Here is a 19,753-nt window from a genome sequence, read left to right on the forward strand (position 1 = left end):
TAGATAGATGTTTTAATGTGCTGCTGAGTAACAATGGCTGTATTTCCATATATATGGAAAAGCAGAAGGATATGACTAGAGCCTAAATGAAAATGCCTAAAACATTTCTTTGGGGAGGAATGCTGTTGGGGGTCAAAAAAAAAAGTGAGTGAAAAGGACAGATTGATGCATCCCTGATAGTGCCAAAATTACCATTTTGGCCTGGCTTGAGGTGTTTTACATTAAAGTTAAGTCCTTCCTTTACTGCCAGTGTTGCCATTTCTGGGATGAAATCTGACAGCTCGTTAGAAGACATCATGGCCTTATATAACGTTTAATGAGAGGAAGTGGGGAAAATACCGTGCTTCTCCTATGGAGACTGAGAGGGCTGGGGTTGTTCAGCCTGCAGAAGAGAAGGCTCCGAGGGGACCTCAGAACAGCTGCCAGTACTTAAAGGGGCCAACAGGAAATCTGGAGATGGGCTTTTGAGAAGGGCAGGTAGGGACAGGACAAGGGGGAATGGCTTTAAACTGGCAGAGGGGAGATTGAGATGAGATCTGAGGAAGAAGCTCTTCCCTGTGAGGGTGGTGAGGCCCTGGCAGAGGTTGCGCAGAGAAGCTGTGGCTGCCCCATCCCTGGCAGTGTTCAAGGCCAGGCTGACTGGGGCTTGGAGCAGTCTGGTCTGGTGGAAGGTGTCCCTGCCCATGGCAGGGCATTGGAACTGGATGAGCTTTAAGGTCCCTTCCAACCTAAACCACTTTGTGATTCTATGAATCCCTGAGCGTCATCTCTCTCCTTTTTTTATGGAAAGGTTCAATTTAATGGGAACTCTGCGCTTAACTGATGTAATGCTGCAAAAAGTCAGTGCTTATCAATCTGTTGAATATGTGAGCAATCAAACCAGCACCCAAGGCCTTATTTAGGTTCTCTAATCAAGTTTTTTTTTTGTAGAGGAATTATTTGCCTGTCTGATGTATTTCATTGCAAGAGAAGAATAAAGAGCACTTAAAATCAGTCAGCAGTAACTACTACTTTATTGTTGTATTATTGGACTTAATCCTGTGTACATTTCACACGATGTTGTTCTGTATGTATGCTGTTGATCTGAACAGCAGAGTTAGAGCGGCTTTGGTCAGAAAATAACTTATCTGCTCAAACACGACTTCAAGTAGTTGCCTGTAAATAACTGGAACTCATGGTTTTTGTGTATAAATCTTACTGTATGTAGTAAGATAAAACAGCTTCTATAAATGATGGATTATAGAATTCATAAAGCTCATAAATTACAGAATTCTAAAGCTCAAGAATTTATTTTCAGCTGTGTAAACTAGAACTTCCTTTGAAGATGGATATTTTAAGTCAAGATTGTCAGTCTTTTCTTTCCAAGATACGGCCAACTCTGCCTAATTATTTTGGTCTTTGTGGCCCATCTGCTACAGTGATCCGTGTATTTAGAAGATTTTGATGATAATTTTCAGCATCCAAAGTATGCTTTTAATGCAAAGCTGTTGTCCTAGCTGTAAGAACTGACCTCACACTTCAGAAGGCTTAAAAATGACTGAGGGGCAGACATTGCATTCAGCATAGTTACAGTGACGTTCATCCTTTTTGTGTGTTATGTGTAAAAGCATTGCAAAATGTTTGGTTGTTCAGACCTTGATATCAAAGCTGCAAGTATTAATCTACTGAGGTCAGTTGCGGCGTTACTTTTCCCAAACACGTTGGCATATTAATATGTTCTTCTGTTCTATTTTTTAGGTTCATGCCAAGTGGATTTTGGACACAGACGTATTCAATGAATGGATGAATGAAGAGGATTATGAACTAGATGAGAACAGGAAATCAGTGAGTTTTCGACAGAGAATCTCCATGAAAAATGAAGAGGTAGGTGGTTCTCTGCTTAATGGGTGACTCAAAATTTTGGGACTTGAAGTTGCTGAAGTTAAGCTAGCTGAATGGTTTAAGTTGCCTGTGATAACATAATCTAGTTTAACTTTCTTCTGACATAGTTCCTTGATTCAGAAATGTAAGTGTGCACTTTAATCCCCACCACCACCCCCCTTCCTGAGGATGGTAAGAGATGGGACTTGGTCTGTGTTTTCTCATAAACAGAGCTGGGGTGTGTTAAACAGCAGCTGTTCATATTTGATTTCCAAATTCTCAAAATTTTGCCTAATTTTCGTCTCCCTCACAGTGCAGGAAGCTAGTTAGGACTCTGAAAACATGTTCATTCAACCTTTATGTCAGGTTACTCGCTGGGAAATCTCTCCTGTTGAATAGAATATATTGAACAAGTTGTGCATACATTTTTGAATCTTGCTTTATTTTAAAATCACACATAAGTACAAAGCCACTGAAATCACACTTCTTAAGTACAAAGCCGTTGCATCTTCTGGGGGATGGCTGTAGAAAATGAAGGGGTTTTCACGCTGACAATTGGAAGTATTCTGGAGCAAAATGTGGTACGTGTTGTGGTATTATTGCTTTTAGCTTCTCTGTTGTAGGACATACTAAGGAAGAGTGTAGCCTACAGCATTTCAATAACTGTAGTATTTGGGATCACGTAACTACTTCACTTCTCTAACAGCCTGTCCGTAGTCCGGAGAGGAGAGACAGAAAAGCAGCAGCAAGTACAAGGAAGAGAAAGCATTCTCCTTCTCCACCCCCCACTCCTGTGGAGTCGAGAAAAAAGACAGGGAAGAAAGGGTGAGTGTCCCAAGTCCTGTAACTTGATGCAATTTTTCTTGATAAAACGTGTTACAAAGGGATCTCTGTCCCCTTTCACTTGGCTCTCCTTAGTTTACAGTGGAATAATTATTTCTACTATAGACTTGAGTGATATTGCTTGTGCACTATATGTAATTTCTTTAAGCTTCTGTAGAAATGTATTGCCTTCAGGTGGAGGAGAATATAGTGCAAGTTGGTTTATCTCTATCAGTGACAGGGTTCATTGTTGCATCAAGAGTAGAATTTACAAAATGAAAAGTTGCTCAGCTGCTTCTAAAATAACTCAAACTAGTTCTGTTAGTGCAGTCATGCAGTACATGTATGCTTCTTGAAATACAGCTCCATAAATTACTGCATTTAATTGAATTTTATCTGCATAGCAAGTCCACTTCTCAAATGCAACTTTAGCAGAGTAGCATTTGTGGCCTACAGTTTAGGTTTTTTTCCAGTGCTATTTTGATCTCTTGACCGAAAAAAGGGTCATTATTATATCCAAATAAAAGCTTGTTTATGAGGGTTTATGTATAGATATGGACGTGAGCACTTTTGAGATAAATATTCGGGTCTTGTTTAACAGACCTGTTAGGCTCTAATAAGACAAATCTGAAAATTTTATCATTTGATGTGAGGAAAAAAAATGACTTGATAATCTGAATTACTTTTTTGTTCCAAATGTAAAGCCCAACTTAGATTCTGCGAGGAGAGGTTTGGGTGATTCTGCTTTTTGTTCCCAAAATGGCTTTTTTGGTACACAGACTTGATCGTACAAGCCAGCCTCTTTCATCAAATAAGGCAGTGTGCCTTGAAATGGTCTGTCACCTCTTCTGTGCAGCAGATGCCCTTGTTGCAACTCTTAAAAGAATAAATGTGAATCACTGGGTTGGAATCAAGATTTATATACAGTGGCGGTCTCTGGTCTTGAAACAATAGAAAATAGCTGCTTTTTTTTTTTTTTGGAAAAAAAAACAACAAAAACAAAACACAAAAAAAAAAACAAAACCAAAAAAACTTACTTCATTTTGTTAATGTACAGAGTATTTTTCATCAACTCCACCAGCACCACTCCTGCAGTGTTCATGGTTTGGACTTGCATGTGAGAACTGTTGTACATGATTTCCTAAGTGTTTTGACCCAGTCCTTTAATCCTGGTATCTGAAGAATAATATCAAGATGAGAATATCTGACAGTTGCAGTTGGAAAAGAATTTGTTTGATCTGTTTTAGACAAGCAGCCTTATATGGAAAAAGGAGAGGACAGAAAGAAGAAGATGAACAAGAAGATCTTACAAAGGACATGGAGGATCCCACACCCGTACCTAATATAGAAGAAGTGGTACTTCCCAAAAATGGTAAAATATGCACACACTGGATTCTTTGAATGTTAAGACAATTGCTTAAATTGCACTGAAAAATACATGCATGTTTTGTGAAATTTTTGAAATACTTGTGGCCATAGGGCCAGGTGATCTGTGCCCATCTAAATTTATGTAGTCAGGGAATTGAATGTGTTATCTGAGAAGGGTAGCAGATTCACCTTCTTTTTGGTTTTGGAAATACATCTTCAAAAATCTGTTTAAACGGTTAGCTTCACCAGTTTTAGGATGGCTGTCACACACTTTTACAGAGTTTGTTTTGTGGGGTGGAACTTTCTGGAGGAAAATATTTGTATGCCAGACACTCCAGATAAGCAGCACATTAAATGAGTGGAAACTCTAGCAATGTGCCAAATGCATTCAGTTATTAATCCTTTTCAGAGAAGTGCTGATCTGTGCAATACATCTTAAGTAAAGATAAATCTGAAAAATAATTACTTTTACCAAGTCCTTGGCACCAAACTGTTTTGGGTGTCACACCATTTGTGATTTTTTACCTGGTTTGGACTTGCATGTGAGAACTGTTGTACAAGATGGGGAAAGTGTAGTACTTGGTCCACTAAATGCATGAATAAAAGCTGTTTTGTGTTCAGATACGGAATTCCAGAGAAATTGAACAAATGCTCTGTTGTACTCAACCTGCACAGATGAACTCTTGAACTGCAAAGATATGACCAGCAAAACTGTTAATTGATAGGATAGTGAAAGCATGCTAGACTTTGGTAATTTTATCTTGTGTGGTTATTCATCAGAGTTTCAATCTTGCTTTTGTAGTGAACCCAAAGAAAGACAGTGAGAACACGCCTGTGAAAGGAGGAACAGTAGCAGACCTTGGTAAATGCACCACCCTCCAGCACCCCATTCCCTAGGTTTTATAGTAAAGTCCTGCTTGCAGGCCAACAGAGGAAATACTTTATGTCTCTCAATTTCAAACAAGTCTCTAATTCTACTATTTTACTGAATTAATTCAGTTTTCATATGTATTTCAAGTTGAAACGTTTATTCTTTCACTTGCAAGGCTGTTCCCTTGTAGGCACTTTTCTTAATATGACACATAAGCTCTTTCCTGGCAGAATTTTTCTTACTGGGAATCAAGGTGAATCACAGGTTCCCTGAGTTTTACTAAGCCTTCGATAGAAGAGGTATGAACTAGTGTCCCGTATCCTACCAAACAAGGCTACGTCTAGGTCACTGGGGAGGGCGGTAATTAGGTATGGATTCCTAAGTGTGGAATAATTCTGATTATTGTTCCTTTGTATTTTTATCTGTTCTCTTGTCTTGGATAGTTGAGTGCCTGCATAAGGATGAGATTGCCTTAATGATGTGTGGTCTTCTTTGCTTTCCTCCTCACTTCCCTTCCAAACCAAATGAAATGCTCTTTCCAATTAGGCACCTGCATTGCTAGAAAGGCTTGTGAGCAGTCAACTCTTTTTATTAGTGTAATTCTCAATGCTTCTGCCTTTCAGATGAACAGGATGAGGAGACAGTGGCAACTGGAGGAAAGGTAACGGCTGCTGTTTCTTACTGAGTTTGATAGAAACTGAAATCATAGAACAGCTTGGGTTAGAAGAGACCTTTAAAGCTCATCCAGTTCCATTGCCCCTGCCATGCACAGGGACACCTTCCACTAGACTAGGTTGCCCCAAGTCCCATCCAACCTGTCCTTAAACACTGCCGGGTATGGGGCAGCCACAGCTTCTCTGGGCAACCTGTGCCAGTGCCTCACCACCCTCACGGGGAAGAACTTTTTCCTAAAATGTCACTTAATCTTCCTGTGTCAGTTTAAAGCAGTTCCCCCTTGTCTTTGCTCGCTGGTGTCTTTAAAGCTCTATGTGAGCAAACTTGTGTGTTCACTCCCTGAATGGAAGCAAATGCAGGCACATACAGAGTCACAAGCTGAATTTAGTATCTCCTCTTCACAAGGGAGAGATATCCGAGACTGGCTTTAAGATTGATCAAAGTGAGTTTATCCAAGTAAGATCTTAGTGTAATGAGGTGCAGTTTTTCAGATGTGAAACTATTACTGCTAACAAGTGTCTGCCAATAAAACTTGAAGTAATGAATCTAATTTCCTTTAATGTTTTTTTGAGGAGTGAGAAGGTTAATGGGGAAAAAGTGACCAAAAATACAGCCCAACTTAGACAATATTAAAAATTGGTGCAGTGTCAGTAACTGGAGGTGGCAGCAAGACCCAGGATGGCAGCTTACAAAGTATTCCACACACATTACATGTGATTGCAGTATATTGCATTATTGAAATGCAGTGTCTTCTCCCATAGAGCATGCTTAACTTTATAAACAGGATGCAAAGTGTGATCTCACTGTACTGCAAAGTACGCTCTTCAGATTTGAGAGCTGGCTTTGTAAAAACTTTATCCTGGCCTTATGCTTTCTGTAATATTTTGTCAAGATTTATTATTTTTATGATGACATAGATTACACTTTCTCTGGTCCCTGAGATTTTCCCCACTGACCAGAAACTGCACTAGGAAAGGTTTATTCTGCACAGGATTGGAAAGCACTTGTTTCAGGCTAACTTTTTTCTGACTTGAGAGTTTATGGATGTGCCTCTTACAACCTACTCACTGTTGTATTTTTTCCATGATACAGGAAGATGAAGATCCTAACAAAGGTGATCAAAGTCGGTCAATTGATCCAGGTGAAGATAATGTTACAGAACAAACCAACCACATCATTATTCCAAGCTATGCATCTTGGTTTGACTACAACTGGTAAGAAAGTATTTGGGAACTGGGTGAAGACATATAGCTGTGGACCTGGTGTGGATCAGGAAAGGCAACCTTGCATAGCTTGAGCTAATTGAGATTTACTTTAAAGTGAGGTAGGTATGTGTGGCCTCTGTGCTTCAATTCCTTCTCTTATAAAGTGAAGGTACAATAATACATCCCTACTGAGAAAATTGACAGTAATAACATCCCTACTGTGAAAGTTATGACAATGATAGTGTTTTGTAATGAGATCACTCTTCTGTAGTGCATGCAAGTGCCTTTTGGGGGTGACTGGTAAATAATGATTGGCTAAAAACTCTTTGATCCGTGCATTTGTAGTAGCAAATGGTGTTCCCAAGAGCTAAATCAGTCTGAAACACAGCTGAGAGACTACTGAAGTACGTCTGACGAAATAGAATAACCTTCATGTTGCGTTAGGTGTACGTGTTCTTGTAAAAGGCAACCTTAAATCATCTCTGTGGTGGCAACAGTGGACATGACAAGGTAGCTGGAAGCTTTTTTTAGTGCAGCTTTGCTTCTTTAATAAAATAGGCAAATTTAAAAGGGTTATGCTAGAATACTAGAGTTTCTTTAAAAAAAAAATTTAAAAATAATCCTTTCTATAAATGTTCTCTCTTAAAATAGTGTTTTGAAGATGTGCAGAGTACTCAAAGATTATTTTGTATTTGAATCTGAATTGTGTATATATATTACGTATATAATCTGAATTGTATATTTCTGTTACAGTATTCATGTGATTGAACGTCGTGCTCTTCCTGAATTCTTCAATGGAAAAAACAAGTCTAAGACTCCAGAAATGTAAGTAGAACATGTGAATATATACGTTTATAAAAGTGTAGCAAGGTAAAGGAGCTTCCAGTTCCAGGAGTCCTGCTGTCACTTCAGCTGTGCATGCGTGTCGTGGTTTAAACCCAGTCAGGTAATTCGTTCACTCACTGCCCCCCCTTTCTTGCCCTCCCCCTGCTCCCGGAGGGACGGAGAGGAGAATTGAAAAGAATGCAACTCCCACGGGTTGAGATAAGAACAGTTTAGTAACTAAGGTATAACACAGATCACTACTGCTACCACCAGTGATAATAATGATAAAGGAAATAACAAGGGAAGAGAATACATCATCTCACCACCAGCCGACCGATAACTCGCCCCCCCAGCCCGACCAAGCTCTGACCGATACCTCCTCCAACCCTGCAGTCTCCCAGCCCTTCCAGCTCACTCCCAGTTACATCCTGGGCATGACGTGCTGTGGTATGGAATACCTCTTTGGTCAGTTTGGATCAGGTGTCCTGTCTCTACTTCCTCCTGGCTTCCCCTCCTCCCTGGCAGAGCATGAGGCTCACAAAGTCCTTGGCCAAACCTAAACATCCTTGTTATCAGCTCTGTTCCCGAGCTGAAAGTCAAAACACTGCACTGCACCAGCCACCAAGAAGGGGAAAAATGTCTGCTACTGCTGAACCCAGGACAATGTGTTAAGCTTACATTAGTAGGGGCATAAAAGAAGGAAAGAGCACCTGTGCCACCTCTTCTTCTTGTAGTTTGATAATTTATGTGCATTATCAAACTACATGAGGTAAAAGTTTAAATATCAAAGTAATAGTTAATTGTGGTTATCCAGGAAAATTAAAACAAGTTTCTCCCAAGTAATACTGGAGCAGATTCATGAACTTCATGTGGTACAACGCATGATCATCTTCCAAAGACATATCAAAAACTTCGTGATGCTATAGAAGCTTAATAGTCATCTGTATTTTTCTCTGTTTCTTATGCCATGCTGTATTTTTGAGATTTGGAGTTTTGTGTGTAAGCACTGATCACAGAGTTTGTTTTAGGATGCTGTGTCAGACTGGAATGGATTTTGCACAGTTATCTGTATTGATTTCATGGTTCCCTGAGCAACTGATGGGTAATGCTGAAAGTGCAGTGAGGTTCGGAAAACTAATCTTCACAGGCCTGAGATGTAACTGTGTTCTCAAATACTAGGTAGTCCGATTTAAATCGGAGAGCTAGAGTTGCACATTGCTAGAAGTAGTATGTTTTTTTTTCTTATATAGCTGTTCCAAACCCTCTAGTGACACTTTAATTCTTTACATTCCTATTAAATGCAGACGGAGCTCTCAGTTGAATTTAGGTCCAGTTTGTACCTATTCCATCTTGTTGTGGGATCTGGTATCTGCTGCAGAACTTAAATGTTCTTAATTCAAAAATTATACACACACAGCTGTTTAAACAGCTTAAACAACTTCCCTGAAGCTGTTTAAATTAAATAGTAAGGGAAGATGATTATTGTCTTGAGGTATTGCAGGTTTTTTCATGCGTCATGGTTAACTTCTGATCTGACTTAGCAGTGTAACAAAATGAACTGCTGAGTTTGCAAACTGATTTTTTTTTTTTTTTTCTCTTTCTACTTCAAGCTAATGACGGTGATAAACCGCATTGCTCTTCAGCAGGCAAATTTCACAGCATTCTTGTGTTTGCATCTCTTCTTTTCAGGCATGACTTATTTTGTGAGGATTCTGATCTAATGTTGACGTAGAAATTAAAAACTAAGTTTTTTCAGTCTGGAGAAAAGAAAGATTGGGGAAGACCTTAATAATAGCGGCCCAGTGCACAGGGAGGCTGCTGAGAAGATGGAGCCAGGCTCATTATGTGTGTGGCAGAACAAAAATAAGTGAAACTGAAACACGGCAAGTTCTATCTAGACGTAAGGAAAATTTTTAATTCTGAAGATGATGAAGCACTGGGATGGGGCCTTGGGAAGTTGGGAGTGCTCTTCTTCGGCGTCTTTCAGGCCTTTCTGAAGAAACCCGTAAGCACCCTGATCAAAACTTGGTCACAGAGCTCTGAGCAGCCTGGTCATGAAGATATTCTGGGGCCCCCAACCTGAGAAGGATGTGGAGCTGTTGGAGTGAGTCCAGAGGAGGCCACGAAGTTGCTCCAAGGGCTGGAGCACCTCTGCTATGGAGACAGCCTGAGAGAGCTGGGCTTGTTCAGCCTGGAGAAGAGAAAGCTCCAGGGACACCTTAGAGCAGCTTCCAGTGCCTAAACAGGCTGACAAGAAATCTGGATATAGACTTTTGACAAGGGCCTTCAGACATAGGACAAGGGGGAATGGCTTTAAACTGACAGAGGGGAGATTGAGATGAGATGTGAGGAAGAAGTTCTTCCCTGTGAGGGTGGTGAGGCCCTGGCACAGGTTGCCCAGAGAAGCTGTGGCTGCCCCGTCCCTGGCAGTGTTCAAGGCCAGCTTGGACACAACTTGGACACGGCTTGGAGCAACCTGGTCTGGTGGAAGGTGTCCCTGCCCGTGGCAGGGGTTTGGAACTGGGTGAGCTTTAAGGTCCCTTCCAACCCAAACCACTCTGATTCTATGAAAATGTATAGCTGACCATAGTTTGAGTAGGAGATTGGCTTAGAGGCCTCCTGAGGGCCTCTGCACCCTGAGTGATTTTCAGCGCATAGTCCTTATCTGCAATTTCTCTGGAAGTCTGATTTCCAGACTTTGTTTCCAAAATTTGGTCGATTCAAAATTTATTTGACACTAACAGCATGTTTTTGTTTTGGGGTTCTAGGACTCAGTGTCTAAGACTGAAAACAGATTGAATTCTGAAAGAATCCTTATATTCCTGTCATACATTATTCCTTATATTCCTTGCCACTGATGTGGTCATCGCATGTAATCCCATACTTCTTTTTTCAGCTGACATCATAACATCGGGTCTCCTATAGGTCATCCATAAACTGCTACGGGTTATTGACTGTAAGTGAAGCAAATTAGGGACTCCTCCCAGTCCTGATGTTAACCTAGATTTGTATTTTTGTTGTCATACAGGGATTATAGGAGTAGCATGTTCTCATGGCTTGGTGTTTTCTTTTCAAGTAAAATAGAAGCATCCTTCTGAATGGAAATGTCTTGCCTCCAGCTTAGTTTTCAGGCCGATGAAAATACTGTGTTTCTAAAGTGCACACAGGGTCGTTCTTCTGACTGTAGTGTCTGGAGGGTGGTTTCTGTCTTAAAAAGGGCTTTAACTAAATACTAGTTGACTTCTCTTTCTTGCTCTTGACAGGTTTTAGCTGATGGGTCATGTCATTGTTGAAAACAGTTTCCCGTCAGGGTAAACTTCAGGGATGTTTCTGTTTTAGGCTTTTCTCTTCACCTAGTAATGTGACCTTAGCTAATAAATATTAAACTAATTTCTACAGCCAAGACCACTTTAAAGTACTGTTCTTGGTCCAGCAGGTGGTAACCCAGTCCTGTACAGGCGCATTGGAAAATGTTCCTGCATATTGCTCCATGGAAGCAGCTCTTTTTGTTTCTTGGCAACCAGACATTCAAGGTGGAGCAGCCCAGCACCTGTCACATAACTTATTTCTATCAAGTTTTATGTGTAATTTTATCAGAATGAAGATGTGGGGTTTTGTCAGGAATGTGTATGTGCAGCAGCATGTCTTGCTTTTGAAAAGCACTGGTGTCCATCTCTGTAAGCCGTATATTTTTTTGTTGCCAGCTGGTTTTTGCACACCACATATGAGACATGCACATCTTGAATTTTCCAAAGGCAGAAATCTGCTTATAACAGGCTGTTTTGAACACATGTTTGCATAGGGTACTTGCTTGTATTTGGCAGGTTGGTTTTGTTTCATCAGAAGAACAGGTCTGGCAATTTTACGGAAGTTTATTTTGTTCTGAACAGCTTGCATTGGGGTAAATTCCAGAAATCTACTGAAAAAGCCTGCGAAGCAATGTCTGCAGTGCTGGAAATGTGCTGAACCCCAGTACATGTTTGCCTGTGTTCTGAAATACGGTAATCTCATGAAGGTCATTTCTGCTTCAACTGTTCCACCTCTGGGTGGGGAGTGCAGTGCTGGTTCCTGGATTCTTGCCTCCTGCTTTTCATAGATCTTGTCTTCTCCAATTTGCTGTTCTGTAACTTTTCCATACTGATCTTTTCATGGCTTAAAAACTCCACATATAGAAAGAGTAGCATTCTGTTTGGTGTACTACTTCTGGTTTTATGCTCAGCTCTTTTTCCTCCCAGGCTCTTGACGGGGATTGACAAGGATTATTTAGCCTGTTTCCATGTGAAGATCAGACCCCCCCTTTTTTTTTCTACAGCTAGTGGTCTGTTGCACAAGTATTTGGTTAGTGACCAAGCTGCAGCTGCTATTTGTGTCACTTGCAATTTAAGTGTGCTTCAGTGTACTGCTAATCCAAACACTGATAAAATCCAGAATGAAACAGTCTGGAAGAGATGGTTTATATTCGTATATAAAAATAAATTCTACTTACCTTTTGCTTTTGCTATTGATTCTTAAATTTCATTAATAAAAATTATCTGTTGGTGTTTGCTTGTCAGTAAGAAAGGTGTTTGGAGAAGGCGAATCCTAAAATGCATATCCTAAATTTCTAGACTTCAGTGTACATGAACTACTTACCAATTGTCTTCCAGATACCTGGCTTACCGCAACTTCATGATTGACACCTATCGCTTAAACCCTCAAGAGTACTTGACCAGCACTGCCTGCAGAAGGAATCTGACTGGAGATGTGTGTGCTGTCATGAGGTAAAAGCCATGGCTCTTTCAGTCACTGTCTTTGCTTTAATAAAAGGAAGTAGGAGCTGCATTAAAAATGAAAGAGTGCCAGTATGACAGCATAAGTGTGGGCAATAGCCATCATACTGTTGATTAGCAGTTTCCCTACTTTTATGGCAACCAGGTGACTATTTTGTACTAATCTTTTTATTTATAATATTGTATGCTTGCTAAAACATGCCTGCAGATATTTGGATCTTAATTTGTGATGAGTTAGGTTCTGCTGTTCAGTAAATATGTGGATTTTTTTCAGAAATTCAGTTCTTGCAACTCAGTTTTGTCAGTTTTAAGCTGTCAGTTGCAGCAGAGCTGTAGAAACCTGTAGCTTCCTAAACGTCAGTTCAGTGACGAACAGTTAAGGACAAACAAGGGAAACGGGTCAATGGTTGTGCAGCCCATACAATCTGTACATTGTCTGGAAATGGTTCTGTGCATGCAGCCCTAGCTTTCTTTGTCTATACTTAATTAATTTTCTGTTATCTGTAACCAAAAATATCATGTTTTGATTTATGCAACATGCTGAAATGCAGTCAAGTCTGCACAGAGCTTATGCTGTGTGGTTTATATTGCTATTTCTGATTAGTGAAGGACTCTAGAAGATTCTGGATCTGTGTTTGATCCATAAACATAAACTCCCCCATTTGCTGTCTCCTTTCTGGGGCGTCAAGCAAATCCAAGGCTTCAGTTCTTAAAATCTTAATTTGTCACATCGTTTCATAGAGTACATGCTTTTCTGGAGCAGTGGGGTCTCATTAACTACCAAGTGGATCCAGAAAGCCGTCCCATGGCAATGGGCCCTCCTCCTACTCCTCACTTCAACGTGCTAGCTGATACACCCTCTGGACTCATGCCTCTCCATATCCGCACTCCGCAGGTGAGCCCCACAGGTTGCACTAATGTTCTAGCCAGTGTCATTTAACATCTTGTCAGAATAACTTGGGCATGATTTGGTGACACGTTCCTTGTTTTTTTCTCTTTTGTCCAGCTAGGTTAAGAGTTTCAGGTACTTTGAGTCTCTAAGCTCTGCTAGCATTGTATGCAAGTGATGCTATCTATGTAAAGTCATCTCTGTAGATTTATGTTTGACTGCTTTGTTCAGTCCATCTTCTGTTTAACACTTGTCTGAAAACCTTGAATAACTTTTGATTCTTGCCCCTTCATCTTTCTAATGTTTATTCACAGGTTCCAGCTGCTCAGCAGATGTTGAGTTTTCCAGAGAAAAACAAGGAGAAACCAACTGATCTGCAGAACTTTGGGCTTCGCACAGACATATACTCAAAAAAGACTTTAGCAAAGGCAAGTATGTTGGGATTTTTTTCCCTGTCTCCTGCTATTAAGATTTCTTCCTCAAGTGTCCTCTACTAGATGACATTGAGATGACTTACGTTACTCACAGATTCCTGGTTTAGATTTTGTTTCCATCTCAGTGTAGGACACTAAGATATGTGATTGTGTTGGGTATCTGATGTTATAGAAAGAAAGACATGTACCTACCCCAAACTGGTTAATACTATCAGTCTTCAGATGCTGAACTCTTGTTATGTTACTTCATGTCGTGGTTTAAACCCAGTCAGGTAATTCGTTTGCTCACTTCCCCCCCTTTTCTTCCCCTCCCCCTGCTCTCGGAGGGACGGAGAGGAGAATCGAAAAGAATGCAACTCCCACGGGTTGAGATAAGAACAGTTTAGTAACTAAGGTATAACACAAATCACTACTGCTACCACCAATGATAATAATGATAAAGGAAATAACAAGGGAAGAGAATACATCATCTCACCACCAGCCGACTGATAACTCGCCCCCCCAGCCCGACCAAGCTCTGACCGATACCTCCTCCAACCCTGCAGTTCCCCAGCCCTTCCGGCTAGCTCCCAGTTACCTCCTGGGCATGATGTGCTGTGGTATGGAATACCTCTTTGGTCAGTTTGGGTCAGGTGTCCTGTCTCTGCTTCCTCCTGGCTTCCCCTCCTCCCTGGCAGAGCATGAGGCTCACAAAGTCCTTGGCCAAACCAAAACATCACTATCAGCTCTGTTCCCAAGCTGAAAGTCAAAACACTGCACTGCACCAGCTACCAAGAAGGGGAAAAATGACTGCTACTGCTGAACCCAGGACACTTCATATTTTACCTAAATGGTTCATCTTCTAACTGTCCATTGATTCAGTACAGAAACAGACTTTTCCATCAGGGTCTTTATCCTGTTTTCCATGTCTGAGAAGGGTTTTCCAGACTGGTTGAACTAGACAATTGCTTGATTACCAAAGTTGTCACAAAATCACTATAAGGGGGTATTTTAGCACTGTCGCTGCAATGTATTGTATTAGATAAAGTTTTGAGATACCATTGAGTGACCTTGGTAATTCTATAACCTCTTGCCTACCTCCTGCTACCAGATACCTGTGTTTGATACCTGATAGTGCTTGGAGGTATTGCAGGAATACCATGTTACTGCTTCAGTGTCACCTTCCATTTGGTAGTCTGTAAAGTTCTGCTGATCAGTGCTTCTCTTGGGCTCACACACTCTTAGGTGTGAGTCTAAGAGAAGCACTAATCAAGAGGCTAATTCTGTGTAATTGGCTCATTTTCCTGAGAGAGTATTATTGAAACCCACAAGATTACTTTGTACGCTGTCATTTATACTATTTATACTTTATTTATCACCTGAGAGAGAGCTATTTAAAAAAAAAAAAGGAAAAAATCCACAAAAAACCCAAACAAAACCAGCACACAGTAGTTTTAGAGATAAGCATTTTTTATAAATCCAGGTTCCATCATTACATTTAGGGATTGACTTTTTTGCTTAGTTTATGGAGGTATAAATATTCATTTAAAAATTTGTAAATCTTCTGCTGGTTCTAGACTCTGGTTCTATTTACAAACTTCTGTATCAATGAACTTGAGCAGACTTGTTTGCAGAAGTTGATTTCCCTTTTTGTTTTGTGTCTGGCAGTTGCTTTTTTGGCTCTTCATACAAGCCTGTTTGAGAGCTGATCAGCTGCTGGATGATTCAGTTTGATTGATGTTCTGTTTGGGTTAGTAAATTGTTTGTGAAATGGATCTTGAGATAGGATAGGTTTACCTCTCCTAAATACTCCTTTTGCTGTGGTCCTGCACAGAGACATCCAATCTAGATAATGGTCTTTCGTAAGCAGCTGAGAAGGTGCTTTTGTTCTTATTTGACATGGAATGGATCAGGGTGTCTGGAATCACAGAAGGGGAAGTTTTCACAAAGAGTTTGGTAACTTTCAGGAAATCTCATAAAGTATAGATTTGGAAACAGCAACCCTTGGAGCCAGTGATTGCTGAATATGCAGAGTATCTTGTTGTAATTACTGTCTTTTCACATAGCTCATCTCACTTGTAAAGATTTTTTTTTTTTCTGAATTACTGATGAACTTTTAGATAAATGAACAGCTTTTGGGACCAGCATTTACCTTACACAGTCAAATATGTGTGCGTTGGAAGTTGATGTGGGCTAAAGTGACTCTGACATAAACCTTACTCCGCTGGGAAAGGTGCCCTTTAATCTGGTAGAATCCCAGTTGTGCCTGAATCAAGTAATACCATCTCCTCATGGGACAGCAGCATCCTTCAGCTCTATGGCAGCTTCGGAGGAGGTTAGATACTCTGTTGTGTCTATCTGCTGCTGTCCTTTGAGCTGAAGGATGCTTTGTGTAAACTGCTCTGTTCTTTGCTTAATTTTCCTGGCCAAAGTCAAGCTGACCAGAGTGCCATCACTGCTCCTAAGGGGCTTTATTATTTAGGAAAATCCTCTTTGCTGTTTATGCAAGCAAAGATAGCCAGGAGAAAAGGATACCAGATCACTTTGCTTTAGCTTGGAATAAAAGAGGAGTTGCAAGTTCTCCTAGATGTATTGGGAAGGTGGGGTCTGTGGACCCCAGCCTCCACAGAGTGCAGAAATGTACTCACCTGCGTGCTATAGCTACATAAGTACATCATGTGAATTGAACCACTGTACAAGATAACATGGTTAGCTGTAGTAGGAAGGCTGTGAAATCCATGTTTGACTGGATTAAATAACAGATTATTCCTCCTTAATGATTTCTTAAAAAAAGTTCTGTGCATTAAAGACCTGTATTTCACTTCCCCCCCCCCTTCTGTCTTATAGAGTAAAGGTGCAAGTGCTGGAAGAGAATGGACAGAGCAAGAGACATTGCTGCTACTAGAAGTAAGTACATGAGGGCAAAACCAAAGTCTAGGAAACCAAAACATGCAGAATATCATTACACACTTTAAAAACCTACATATAGATTAGTCATTTTTTTTGAGGTGGAGTTAGATGACAGATGCATGCTTTTATAGAAAATTGAATAGGGCTGGAGAGTTTATAGTGGGAAGCAATCTCTTGGGACTCAACTGATGTAGCTGGAGGAACAAAGCGGTTGAGTATCTGTATGTAAAGGGCAATGCTGCCTGTCTCATTGTGGTTATGTTTTTAAACTGGTAAAAGGTTATAGCTGTCCCTCAAAATCATCTCTTTGATTATCACAGTTACAGGAATGTTATTACCAAAAAGGGTTGGCAGTAGCATCTTTGTAATAGAGGGGCTTCGTGTACTTTAAGGTTTAAATTCTAACTTGTACCTACAAGGAAGGCATTAGGTATTTAAGAACATTTGCATAAACTCAGGAACAGATCTTGCAGTGCAGAGAGGTCTTTTCATTAAACAGAAGTTACTAACAGCATGAATGCCCTTCAGGTAATGGTTTATCTGCCACTAAGATAAATACTTTGAAATTCTGATAATCTTTATAGGTTCATGGCTATGCCACAGCACGCAAGAGAGGGAAAGAAATAATTTTTAAAGTTTAAATAGTTAAGAAACAGTTGAGGCTGTTTCCTGTCTTCTGCCACAAAGAAGGGAAGCTCTTTATTTGGTAGTTCTTTGTTCATACATCTACTCATTCTTTTTGCCACAGAGCTGCACTTGATGTAGTCTATCAGCTTTTTTGGGGAAGTCTACAAAAAATACACATGAGATGACTTATATGAGATACTGTAAAAATGAGCTCAGACAATTGCTAGCACACTTGATCGGGTTTTCATCCCTACATTCCTTAATCTGATGCCTTTGAGCCACATGGTAATTGTCAGGTCTCTTGGAGTCCCAGATGTGCACTACAGAAGTTTGTTCAGTCTTCCACACTGACATCAGGGCAGCATTGTTTTTCATAGTGCTTCATCAGAAGAATCATCTCTGGCCTGAAATAATTAATGTGCTGCAATTTCCTGTAAATAAGTTATTATTACCTAGCTTTCTTCTAAAGAGACATTTTCTTGATGTAGACTGTGGGTGGTTGATTTTTACCCTTTTATGTAATTCAGAGTTCTGGTCTAAGAATTACAGTTTGGGGGTTATTTTTGCTCGTTTGTTTTTCTGTGAAGAGAGAGCTTAAAACTGAGTGCAGTTGCGTGATTGTGCTGGCTTTTTTTGTCTTTACACGTGTCAGTAAACCTATTGAAAAGTTAATTTTATGAGGAAAAGCATGGACAATGGATCTTGATGGTGCTTGACAGTGTTGAACTTGTGTTGAGTAGCTTCTTCTCTGAGCTAGCCAAAGTGCCTCAGCACAGCAGTCTTTGTTTCCGCCTTCACAGCTCACAGAAATGTGTTCGTCAAACAGCCAAAATAGCGTTTTGGTGGGTTTTTTTATGTTAGCTTGGTACGCCCTGTTTAGCTCATACTTTTCTATTGCCATGTGGAAAAAAGTTTGTTTATAAGAGTTTGTAACAAAAAGCTAAATTGTCTTTCATGGCATTCTTGTATGGAGAAGCAAGGCTAATGTTTTGATATGTTGGCTGCTTTGCTTACTAGTAGCATTATTTAAAATTCTTTTATAGCTCATGATCATACATAGCAAATGAAGCCTAATGAAATAATCCAGATACCTTAAAAAAACATCAAACCCAAACAAAAAAAAACAGTCTTGAGAGTACAACTTTATTTAATGTGCTTAAATTAATAATGGTGCTTTTTTTTCTTCGTTCTTTGTAGATTTAACCTATGAATAAATCAGTAAAGAGTATATCAGTTCAAGCATAAGTAATTCAGCTGTAACAAGCCAGCTCAGTCCAATTAAGTCCTCAGGGTAGATTTAGGCAACTATATATGCAGTGATGTTCTGAAAAATAAATCTTATCTAAAATAATTACTCTCCTTCTGCCTGTTGACTGAAAAAATTGGGGGAGGAAATACTGTTTTCCTTCCAGATTCATCTTCCCTGCCTAACTGTTTGTCTGTATCTCCACAGAGTGCTATTCTTCCATAGTTAAGTGTATTTTCAGCTATTTATATTAAGGACAACTATTGTGGGAGCTAGGCTGTCTAGCAGAAAAATAACAAGCAGTGAAGGAGAATGAGCAGAAAGCCCTGCATGGCCATGAAAAGCAGAGCTGATCTAATACACTAGTGTGATTAAAAATGGATAGGCAGTGACACACACCTTACAACACAGAGATGAAATTAGGGAAAGTGAAATTAAAGTTGAACGAACTAAATATTTCCCCATGAATATGACCTAGTGAACTAAGCAGTTTCTCGTTTCTTTAAACACTTGAGCAAGATCAGGCAGAAGTCAGAAGAACGGTTCACAGGCAGTTAGAGACTACTGTGGCGTGGACCAGGCTGTTCAATATCATCTGTCCTTGGTTCGTTCCCAAAATGATGAATTGGGATGTACTCTCCACATTATGTCTGACAGATACATTCCAGCTCTGGATTCTGCCGTTACGATATGAAAGGTTGTACATGTGGAGAGTCATGCATTTTACCACAAAGATTGAAATTTCTGGTGGTTGTCAGCCTTGTGAGAAAGATTTCAAGTATTGAAAAGCCATTAACTTCATTTGTTCTTACTGTTCATGCTTAACTGAAATTCCCCAACCAATGTCCATTTATCATAAGTAGTTAGATAAGGAGGAGGAGGATGTCCGTATCTCCTGAAATACGTTATACCTGCATACAGGTGCCTTAAGGTCCAAGGCAGCCTGCCTTACGGCCAGCCAGTCAGTGAGGGTGTACCATAGGGATCTCTCAAGCAGTCTAATAACACCTACTTCAAACTCTGTTCTCCTTCCACCAGTTGTGGCTAAAATGCCTTTCACTTGCTGTGAACAAAGCAGTTGCCTTTGTTTGTTGTAGGGTAAGTCCGGGGTAAATAAAAACCACCATGACTTCTCAGTGAAATATATTAAAAATGAAAATGGGATCTGCAGCTCAAACAGAGAGGTGTTTGCCACCCTTGCTCAGGCCTCTGGTATTAAGTATTTTCAGAAGATTTCTGTTATGCCTGTAAGTTGCAGATCCCATTCTCGTTT

General features: G+C 40.1%; 1 protein-coding gene across 2 annotated transcripts in view; it reads left to right on the forward strand.

The window, feature by feature from the left end:
* SMARCC1 (SWI/SNF related, matrix associated, actin dependent regulator of chromatin subfamily c member 1) overlaps positions 1–19,753 on the forward strand; it is a 95,025-nt gene that overhangs the window by 32,003 nt on the left and 43,269 nt on the right. For both annotated transcript variants that reach the window (XM_062603943.1, XM_062603942.1), the window contains exons 9-19: positions 1,738–1,863; positions 2,567–2,685; positions 3,930–4,054; positions 4,853–4,912; positions 5,545–5,582; positions 6,689–6,810; positions 7,555–7,626; positions 12,273–12,386; positions 13,137–13,290; positions 13,599–13,712; positions 16,545–16,604. In XM_062603943.1, the coding sequence (XP_062459927.1) occupies positions 1,738–1,863; positions 2,567–2,685; positions 3,930–4,054; positions 4,853–4,912; positions 5,545–5,582; positions 6,689–6,810; positions 7,555–7,626; positions 12,273–12,386; positions 13,137–13,290; positions 13,599–13,712; positions 16,545–16,604 (1,104 nt within the window). The remainder of the gene's footprint in view (positions 1–1,737; positions 1,864–2,566; positions 2,686–3,929; positions 4,055–4,852; positions 4,913–5,544; positions 5,583–6,688; positions 6,811–7,554; positions 7,627–12,272; positions 12,387–13,136; positions 13,291–13,598; positions 13,713–16,544; positions 16,605–19,753) is intronic.

Source organism: Pezoporus occidentalis, unplaced genomic scaffold (genome assembly GCF_034315485.1).
Source record: "Pezoporus occidentalis ecotype Australia unplaced genomic scaffold, CSIRO_AGI_Poc_V1 ctg82, whole genome shotgun sequence".
Taxonomy (NCBI): domain Eukaryota; kingdom Metazoa; phylum Chordata; class Aves; order Psittaciformes; family Psittacidae; genus Pezoporus; species Pezoporus occidentalis.